The sequence below is a fragment of the Gymnoscopelus braueri genome, assembly GCF_963280865.1.
Source record: "Gymnoscopelus braueri genome assembly, chromosome: 23".
Taxonomy (NCBI): Eukaryota; Metazoa; Chordata; class Actinopteri; order Myctophiformes; family Myctophidae; genus Gymnoscopelus; species Gymnoscopelus braueri.
In genome coordinates this window covers 1,934,808-1,945,964 of record NC_137625.1, presented here as the reverse complement: position 1 = coordinate 1,945,964, position 11,157 = coordinate 1,934,808, and the positions used below count along the sequence as shown (strand labels likewise).

Here is an 11,157-nt window from a genome sequence, read left to right as displayed (position 1 = left end):
CCCCCAGTTTGATATGCATTAGGCTACGGACCCCCATTTAATGGCATTTCTATCGCTGGGACCCCAATTTATATTGTAAAATCAATGTTAATTTAACTCTGTTAATTTAACTCTGAGAGTTAGACCCATAAGGGTCCATTTGGTTCCAAACTATCCATCATTTAGCTGGGAACCTCTTGGAACTCCCTCAAGGACCCCTGGGGGTCCCCGCACCCCACTTTGAGAACCAATGGTCTAATGTACAGTGTACTGTCTGAATGGATCGTGTATAATGTATAATCTACTGTCAGAATGGATGCCACGTCTAATGTATAGTATATTAGTCTACTGTCTGAATGGATGTTGTGTCTGTTCATAGATTAATCATGTTAACTAATACACAGGATGTGATAGAAAAATAATTTCTGCTATTAAACTAGGATAAGGTACATAAAAACATAAAAGGCAGATAGGTGAATATAAGCACTAGGTTTGTCAATCAGGGAAATGAGTGAGTTCATCTTTGCCAATGTTCCCTCCGCTGAGGATGCACACTACATTCTTGTTCTCCATGTTGGGTATCTTGTTGTTAACGATGGCAGCGAACGCAGCAGAACCTGACGGTTCTACCACTAGACCTGACTTGTAGAGTGTGGACACCGCCGCCTTGAGCTCTTCGTCGCTCACCAGGACGATGGCCTCCACGAAGCGTTTACACAGCTCATAGGGGAGGGCTCCTGGATAAAACACACAAACTATGAATTAAGTGAAGCAATGGTGACAAAATAGTTGCAAATGATGACGTCACTGAAAATGTGCCCGTTTCTGAAGACCAATTGGAAAATCTCTCCAATATCACGGTGACCTTCTGAGCATTTCACAGTGAAATGCTGACGAAGGCCAACAGGTTGAAATGTGTCTGTCATTAATTGCTGCTGCGGCTTATTGAAGACTTTTAAACTTTGTTCATGAGTGCGGATAGTGTGATATCAGTCATCTATGATGTCAGTCGTCTATGACATCATAGATGTCAAATTTGGGCAAGGTTTCAGTGCGATCACAGGCCCATTGACTTCCATCATAAAGTGAAAAGTGTAAAACATTATGTGAAAAACAATAATGGAGGCACTTCTGTGGCCTTACTGCCATTGTGCACAAGATATCTGGCACTGATCGGTCCAGCGGTTTACTAGCCTCGCGTGGCCAGACAATATCACACGACACACTGCGTGGATATTAGTCTGGTCCCTATCAACGATAGATTTTTTTCCAAGGGGCGGTTACAAAAAGATCCAAACGGACTCTATTGGTTAGACCTAAACCAATCAGAGCAGTGCTTCCTTGTTCACGAACTAATCAGAGCAGTGCTTCCTTGTACGTCATTGCTCCAAATAAGGTGATAAGCCCGCCCACATTTGGATACTGGGCCCTGGTTGGCTCCACACCACTGCGGAGGGAGAGAAATGGAATCTCTATGGAGGGGGGCCAGACCTAATCTGCCGAGGGCTAAAGTGCGATGCGATTTTGCAAAGGCAGATTCGGCTGGAACCAGGCTAGCGGTTTACGAGATTAACACAGACAGATACACAGACCGACCCTCTTGCAGATGGCTGGACTCACCACACCATAAAAAGTCATAGTCCTGTGATATCACAGGTGTGGTTTTTTAATTGTCTCTGAGAGAGACAGAGAGAGAGACATAAAGTACTTCACCAATCACTTCCACTGCAGACAGAGGTAATACGGGTACCTGCAAAAGGTGGTGCTAGTCCTGAGGTGATGCTTTTGGTGTCCATACCCACTGGCTGATTCTCAATGAAGCTTCTGTGCATGATGCACGCTGTATCAAAATAGAACATTTCCGCACATTAAATCATCCGAATCCCTCACAACACCTTTATCAACAAATGCATAATAATTCTAAATATACTGAGTGAGCGCAGTATTATGTATGGTAATTGTACCTCCTTCTGGTTCTACTCCATAGATCCTGGTCTGATGACGACCTGACAGTTTGATAGCTGCAGCAACACCAGCCAGCAGGCCTCCACCTCCACAACACACCACGACTACGTCAGGTTCACCCATCTTCTCCAGAACCTCAAAACCTAGACTGGACACACACATGTATCACCACACACCACGACTACATCAGGCTCACACATCTTCTCTAAGGCTGGGGATTGTCAGTAAACAATCAGTGGACACAGAGTCCATTGACCATTTAGGTCTTCAAACAGCAGTAGTAATATGTTCCTTACAGTTTTATTTTCACATTATTTTAACCCATTTAAGGCAGGAACCCCTATTTGTAACTATAACTACATATTTGTACCCCTATTTATTTGTACCCCTATTTGTAACTATACCGGGAACCCCTATTTGTAACTATACCTACACATTTTTATACTCTCAGAGTTAAATTAACATTGTTTTTACAATGTAAATTGGGGTCCCAGCGATATAAATGCCATTAAATGGGGGTCCGTAGCCTAATGCATATCAAACTGGGGGTCCTTGAAATTAAAATAGTTGAGAATCACTGCTAGAGCCGTAAAAAGCTTCTCTTATGGGGGTCCGTAGCTGGCATATCTTTTCCAATGGGGGTCCACGGGCTAATGAGTGTCAATTTGGGGGTCCTTGACATGAAAAAGTTTGAGAACCACTGCATTAGACACTACATCCATTCTGTTCTACCCTCAGGACGGGAACCCTTTTGATATGTACAGTATATAGCAACATACATTTGTTGTAATTTTTTAATAGATATTTGAAGTTTTTCTGAAAAACTTAAGTCAGGATTTAGAAGGCGTTATTAGCCTCAGCCTCAGGTCTAAATGGGTTTTAATACATTTATAAATCTAAGCTTTAGTTCTAAATCTAAGTTACCTTCAAGTTGAGTAATCTGACTGAACAAGAGGAACATTTCAGGAGTGCTGATCTACAGTATAACAACACTGGAACAATTTACTGTAACACATCACTGTTGGTTTTTCCTTTAATGTGTCACCCGCCTGTATAATTTACATACAGTATGTTTCACATGTTGTATATCAGCACTGCACTGATTATCTTCTATGACGGAATCACAGCTGTGCTGATACTGTATACCAGGGGTCTTCAGAGTTTCTTTTTTTTTTACATTAACGACTTGAACCCTGTGTGTAGAGGGGAAAAGGAGCAAACCAAGTACAGAGCCAAAGGTCAAGTTTACTAAGTATTGAGGGTTTAAATGGTTAAATGTCTGAAATAAACAAAAACAAATGTTAATTTACTCAACACTGATGATAGTGCTGTCAAACAAGTCTATGAAGCTATCTATGTAATCTATGAAAAAGTTCAATCTGCAACATCATTTCATACAGTATATAGTGGGGGTCCCTGGTTCATCTCTCTCTCAGCTAAGGGGTCCTTGGCCTGAAAACAGTTGAAGACCCCTGCTGTATATAGTATAACAGTATGACCTCAAGCAGAGCATGTGAGCAGAGCGGGTGGAAATGCCGGGCATCAAACCGGGCCGCTCAACAGTAAAAAATAATTTGACTGAAATCTTGATCAAGGACGAGCGCTGTGCACTGCTGGATGTCTGTGTGTCTGAGTCTGTGCGACCGGGCATGCTCAAACATTCGGTGCGCGGCCCCCGCCGGAGCGGCTTGGAGCGGCAGGCGGTCCTCGCTCCGAGTAGCGCTCCAACCTTTTTATAAACCAGCTCCACGCTCCGCTCCGCTCTCGCTCCACTCCGCTCACATGCTCTGACCTCAAGTGTGACATTGCTTCAACTTGTTGAAAAGAGCTTTAACACACAACAGTTTTAAGAAACAAACATGTAGGGTAGCAGTGGCCTAAAAAGGTTAGAGTAGCCAAAAGGTTCCCAATTCAATCCTCCGGACCAGCAGGAACAATCTGTGTGAGGTAGCGAATGACCGACACTGTCTCCCTTCCCTCTCAACACTGTAGACCTGCCCTTAAGCAAGGCACTGAACCCCTAACCGCTCCAGTGGAGCTGCTCAGAGGCCAACAGTATGAGATTGTGGTTGCAGTGACCCTACCTGGCATGACCTGCTATCAGGTCCAGGTCATCGTAGGAGTGGAGGAAGGTCATGTTGTTCTCCTGAACACAGCAGTTCACCGTATCCATCAGACACGACGTGGGCAGAGTGCCCACGTCCACCTCCACGTCCACACCCAAACTCTGAGGAGTTTCACACAAACACAATCTCATTAAAAAATGACTTTAAGTTAATTGCCTAATGGCAAATTTAATTAAGATTCTCGGAGAGATCATTGAGGGAGACCCTCATTTACAATGATGCCGAGATTACACACACACACACACACACGCACACACACACACACACACACACACACACACACACACACACACACACACACACACACACACACACACACACACACACACACACACACACACACACACACATATATAACTTAAGAACAACAAATAAATACAAGCACAGGAAAATGTATTGGTGTAATTGGTGCAAATATATAATTTGTCAATGTACTGAGTTTCACAGCACAGTAATGCACATAAAGAACAGTGAACAATGCATACACTATTGTATAATCTTTGACAGGACAGTTAAGTCTAACAGTAGCAATGAGCTAGTGAAAAATCTGATTTGAAAACTGAATAAAATGGGAAACTCACAGAGGCTACATTTTGTATTTATATATTATGGGTGTCACAATTATCCAAATAAATGTTTTTATTTTCATTAAAAAAATGTAAGTCACACTATGAAAATAAATAATAGGATACCATTCTAATTCTGGTGGCTTTTGATGGTGCGGGAGCTCAAGCTTTTGCTGTTAAGTACCCTTCTGCCATCTAGTGGCTCTTCTTTTAACTGCAGTGTGCACTCTTTGATTTTAAGGTCATGGTATGATTTGGTTTTGTCCTGTTTTGACAATCATTAAGATTTGTATTGATTTTCATTACACCCCTATTTATACATGCCAGGTTTGAGGTCTACTTATTTACTTTGTAGCACATGCTTGTTTTCTTAGCACTCTAGTAGGTACCCTGATGTTGGTTGACTAGGGTCCATGTCTGTGAGCATCTGATAAATGACTAAATTGTCATGGACATTTCAATAGTTTAATAGTTGACTTGTAAACGTGACAGTAAATAGGTCGGAGAGGCTTTATTGTAGGTACCAGCCATGGACACGGGAGATGGATAGCTGAGGTGGAGCAGAACAAAGCCGTGCTCCTCATACGCTGAGTTGGCGGTGCCCGGGGTCGTACCCCAAACCTAGTAGACTGAAAGAACAAGCCCAATCGATGGTCTTGAAGGGCGGATCCAAACCCAGGCGCTGGATTCCTGCGCCGCTTCCTATAGACCATATTCACATGGCGGCCATATTGGAATTTAACATTGAAAGTGCCGCCACCCGGGGTGGCTACTTTCATTGACTTCATAGAAACATGGCCGCCGTGTGAATATGGTCTATTGCTTCACCAATCTATGTCCCCGCCTCCCCTCCCCTTCCCCCCTGGCCTGTGCACGGAGCACGCTGACGTCACCAAATTCAGAGCGACGCCCCTCTGCACTCTGATTGGTTAGGAGATAACAAGGTCCTAAGACCAGCTTTCCTGCAAGGTTCTCCCAGCCTTTTTTTCTTTTGAAAAAAAAAAAAAAAGGCATGGGTTTCCGAGGCTACGAACCTAGTGATCCAAAGGCTAGTGCTCTACCGACTGACCTACCGGACAAAACAGTGTCCCTGTCACAGTTTACATTTTACCAGTAGATCAAGTCTAACCCCTGACCTGTATGAGAGAGGATCTGGATGTTGGAGCTGTTTCTGGCATCACCACTTTGCCTTTGGAGCCGTAGTGCTTTGAGGCGTACGCAAAAGACTTCCCATAGTTCCCTGCAGACATGGTGACAAAGTGGACGCCTTTCTCTCTCCTGGCAAACTGATTGGCCACTCCCCGGATCTTAAACGAGCCTGTCAAATATAGAAAATAAAGAGATACACACTGCAGTCATTGCATCATTAAACTACTTGAACTCCGTCAAGGACCCTTGGGGGTCCCCGGACCCCACTTTGAGAACCAATGGCATAGAAAAAAAGATTAGCGTGCCAACAAACCTGGCCGACATCGCCGGAGGAAAGCATGTCACTGAGAGGGTCTGGGGAGTGAGTCAAGTGAATCAGTCAAAGACAAACACAAACAATAATTGACCATTAAAGTTCCCAAACGTGTAATATATTACTTACAGCAGGGATACTCAAATAGCTGAACCTGAGGGCCACGTTACAAAAACTGGCAAGGGGCCAGGGGCCAGTTGATAAAATGACAACATTAAAGGGACAGTTCACAAAAAATAAATAAATCAATTAGTCACCCCATGGAGACTTGAATTCATGGATATTGTTTTGTTTTTGTCGCATTCCTAAGCCAATAATTTGATGATTCCAGTAGGAGACACAAAGGAGACTCTTTGTGTCTCCTACTGGAACCGAGTGGACGGGAGGTAGTTTTTTTGGACAGGATTCACATCCGTCCATTCCATTTTACAGGGTCCGCGGATCATTCCAAAGTTGCGTTAGAGCGCCCCATGTGGAGAAAAAAAAAGAAAAAAAATCTCCTCCTGTAGATCTACGGTTATGGCACTCAACGGGTTAACTCATTGAGTGCCATTAACGTGTTTCACTTGTTTTAGCGCTATGGTGCAACGTGCCATTAACGTGCTTCACGTGTTTTTGAAAAAAATAGTTAAAGGCTAAAAAAAATAATAATAATGATTTTGAAGCCAAGATATCATTATCTGAAGATTTGCAGCTCCATCCACTCCTTGTTTAACTTATAACTGAAAAAAGGCTGTATCTCGCTTCCTAAGCACTTTTTTTTTACTTTGAAAAAATAAAAAAATAAAAATCGTAATGGCCAGAAATAGATATTAATAATTTGGGCACTCAATGAGTTAAGAGAAGACTTGCGTAAAAAAAAAAAAACCTCTAAATTACGTCTAAGTGGACTGCTAACCTATGAAGGATGTATTGTTCTCTGCTGCTGACGGTGTAGTCACTGGAGCCAGACTGTTGACTCACACTTTTCAGATGCTCCCGCGTCGTACAATCTGTACAACAGAAGCACTGAAAACGATCGGGGGAGGAGAGCGGATGTCCCGCTTCCCCCTGCTTCCGTTTCGTCTTGGCAGTTGCATACATTTTAAGCATATATACGTAGCAGAAATGGAAAATCTAAAGATATATTTTAAAGATATATTTTCGTGAACGGACATTACGAACAGATGACAGCTTCCACCGGAATCGGCTTTCAGGGGACGTACCAGTGTTGATTTCGTCGACTAAAACTATGACGAAAAATGTTTGTTGACTACCTTTTTTCACTGCTGAAAACTAAATATAAACTAAGCTATGATGACTAAAACTAAGACTAAATATATTGACAATTTCGTCAACAAATTAAAACCAGACTAAAATGTTAGTGAGGGATCTAGTGGAGAAGAGATCCAGTAGAACTAAAAGACAAGTCATTTTATGGTTGGTTGTGCTAGGGTGTGCATGGTGAAAATAGCAGATCTACAAGCTCACAACGTGTCATGCTGCGACGCGTTGATCTGCTATTTTCAGCATGCAACCAAGTGTAAAATCAACCATTATGACACCATCAAGACACCGCCAAAACACATTTTAGTCGACTAAATCAACTGTAGATTTAGTCAACTATAATCTTATGATATTTAGTCGACTAAAACTAGACTAACAGTAAAACATTTCAGATGACTAAAATATGACTAAAACTAAATCAAAATTTGCTGTCAAAATCAACACTGGATGGATGGATGGATGGATGGATGGATGGATGAACAGATGGATGAACAGATGGATGGATGGATGGATGGATGGATGGATGGATGGATGGATGGATGGATGGAGTAGGTAGAATGAAAGAGAGGAGAGAGAGAATTCTATCTGCAATGTTTAAGACATTCGATGACTCTCTGTCAAAATGTACACATGTATTATTATTATGTATGTGATAATATATTTATTTATATAGTACCTTTCATACATATAATGTATGTAATTCAAAGTGCTTTAGACAAAAAAGAGAGAAAGGAAAATCATGAATTGAATAAACAAAAAAATAAATGAACTGTGATTTAACTATTCGACTGGAGTTTACTTCTCAATGTATGTCTGATGAAAGGAAGGTTTTCATAATACTTTAGGCCAGTCGCTCTGAATAAAGGCCCAGGACTCTGATTTAGATCTGTTTCTACTAACACCGCTTCCCAAACAGTGGGTCAGGACCCATTGTTATGTCACGAGTAAATAAATATCCCTTTATTTTTGGTTTCCTACATTCAGTTTTTCATTATTGTGCAGTACTGATACTTTTACTTAAGTAAAACATTGGAGTACTTTTTCCAGCACTTGCGCGATGGAGTTAGGAGGTTCAGTCAGAAGTGCTTTTTAATACTTTATTGGTTCACACAGAGATGTATAGTGTTCAATAGCACGGATTTATAATTAAAAAAAAAGATATATATATGAAAAATAGAGAAAGTTGGTTTCTGCCCAACAGTGACGATATAGTTCTCGTGTGACGAATAGAGAAAACAGCCGAACTACAGGCCTACAACGCATTGAGAGCTTGTAGATCGTCTATATTTGTCATTTATTTGTATAAAACATGTTTTTGACTATTTTTGACAATATAATGACATGCCCAAACTATAGGGATGCCAGATTTAAAGTTAATGAACTCCAATTATGATTTTGTGCAACAAAAAATTATAAAATTGTATAAATGTTATAGCTTCCCAAGTTGCAGCATTTAACCACTTAAAGGACGACTTCACCGATTTTCAACCTATCTTCATATAATTGGTCCTCACTAATACTCATGATAAAATGGTGCCATTTCTTCTACTCTGTCTGTGTCTCATAGGAGGGCTGTGGACAGTCCAGAAACCCGTCTACCAGTGACATCATCGTTAGGCATGATTTTTTTTTCCAACAAGATTTCACATATTTTTTTTTGATTTTTATTAACACGAGAACCATGGCTTCTTTTATTGCATTGCAACTTTCCAGGAATAGAAAGCCTGCAGTTTCTATTAGCTTGGATTCCCCATTGATGACGTCACTGGTAGACGGGACCAAAGATTTTTAATTTAGCAAGATACGCAATCTCCGGTTTACTTCCCGTTTCTGCGTGACGTAGGTGGACACCTTTTTAGGAGACAGGAAGCAAGTTGGAGTCTATTGATTCCAATGGAAGAGTCAACGTGAACACAGCTTCTGAACCATTCTTTAGCTCCATGGTCACTGAACTAAATATTGGACCCGTTCATCACAAGACACACAATATGCACGATTTTCATACTAAAATGGCATTTTTTTTAGTGACACAAATTAGGAGAAAATCAACTTTGTTATCGACTTTTCTCTATCCCAGCAACCCACTCTCGCGAGATTTGGGAAGATATCTGAAGGGTCCATCTGCAGTCTGACGGACGAGACATAGAGGGCTCTGTTCCTTATATTATATGTTATTATTATATTAGATTTGAACTCTATGCAGTATGCTCTGTCCCCATCAGATGCTCTAAAAACTGATACACTGAGATTCTGAATATAGTACGTGAAATAATTATGGACATATTAAAAAATGAATAAAATGTGTGTTCCAAGGCTCAATAATATCATTTTCCATTATTGACCATTTTCCATTCCATTCCTTTCCAATGGAATTTCCCATTCCATGTCTTGGTTGATGGGGTATGATTTGGGATCAGGTCATACACAACACCTGAGCAAATTAAATGCTTTTCTATATAAAGACAAGTTTGTCAGCATGCAAGTCTCTGTTCAGTCAGTCACAATGCCAAAACGTTGTGCAGCAGTAGGTTGTAATAATAGAAAAAAATCTGTGTTTTCCTTCCCAAAGGAGGCTGACAGGTAAGTAATAAATTAGCTGGCCACTGTCACGTCATACTAGCTGCATATATGTCGACCTGAATGAACTATGAATTATGTTCCATGACAACAGGGGTTAGGTTACACATGAACATGCTAAACACACTATAGTCTATAGTGGTTAAATATATACATTATACATAAAAGGCCCTGTTACAATGTGCAGAAACAGGAGCACATCTAGCATAAGACTGAATAATACATGTGTGTTTGTGGGGGTTTTCTTAAAAGCATATTTGTCAATAACAGTGCACTTTCAAACATGTAAAGCATTTATTTTCTTTAATGAAGAAAATACACGAATGCACATGATGAGCAAAGTAAGACAGGTGACATTATGCAAGACAAAAACTTCTCCTTACCGTACCATCTAATCTAATTACATACTGTAGGAGAAAGAGATGGCTGGTCAACATCAGAAGACCAGACCTGTCCATCCTGTCTCCAGATGCCCTCCGAAAAGGAGGCTATGGAGTCTGTGAGGACCACTTTGAAAATGAAATGATTGTCCAAATGGTACATTCACTATATATTCACTATATCCTACAATCATTCTTGGGGGGAATGGAATAGTGCAATGAATAATATTTAGTGTGAAGACGAGAGGTCCTCATGTGAATATTGTTTTGCAGAAAGTGAGAAAACGTCTCACAGACGATGCCACCCCAACATTAAATTGTGCCGATCCTCCACCATTAGCTGCTGGTAGACGTGTGCTATGTGGACTCCTCCATAGCATTGGTAGGTAACGGGTGACAGTAAAACAATTTAATCTCCTTTCTAGTATAGATTCTGTAAATGCAACTTGCAAGTAATAACGTCAATAGATTAGGTGGAGTACAGGCTCTATCTCCATCTTTTAGGGACCTAAGGGTTGAAGTGGGCCAGACCAATATTGGCAGCACCTGTAAAAAATACAAACGCAGAAAAAAACATCATTATACCCATGCCGTTTTATAAAGGTGAACTTGCCATCTTTACTTATCATCAGCATTATTTATTTTAAGTTGCCCCAGACCAATCTGGGAACCCAGAGCCAATCCAGGAGCCAATACAGGAAGAATTACTGATTGAGGTAAGGTGGTTAAATAAGTCCATTTGAAATACTAAACATTGCCATTTAATGGTGGTTACAAATGAAGAATACAATGTATAACACTAGATTGCTATTTTGTAAGATGGATTTCAATGATCC

The 11,157-nt window shown here is 40.9% G+C and overlaps 1 protein-coding gene across 1 annotated transcript; it reads right to left on the bottom strand.

Annotated features, from left to right (window-relative positions):
* Nucleotides 1-399: 399 nt before the first annotated feature.
* LOC308079161 (phenylserine dehydratase-like) lies at nucleotides 400-7,181 on the bottom strand (the record flags this gene model as incomplete). The annotated part of the gene is made up of 6 exons (XM_080420541.1): nucleotides 400-716; nucleotides 1,730-1,819; nucleotides 1,944-2,092; nucleotides 4,029-4,171; nucleotides 5,773-5,954; nucleotides 7,064-7,181. The coding sequence occupies 6 exons, from the start codon at nucleotides 7,179-7,181 to the stop codon at nucleotides 475-477; spliced, it is 924 nt and encodes a 307-aa protein (XP_080276667.1). The 3' UTR covers nucleotides 400-474.
* Nucleotides 7,182-11,157: the final 3,976 nt, after the last annotated feature.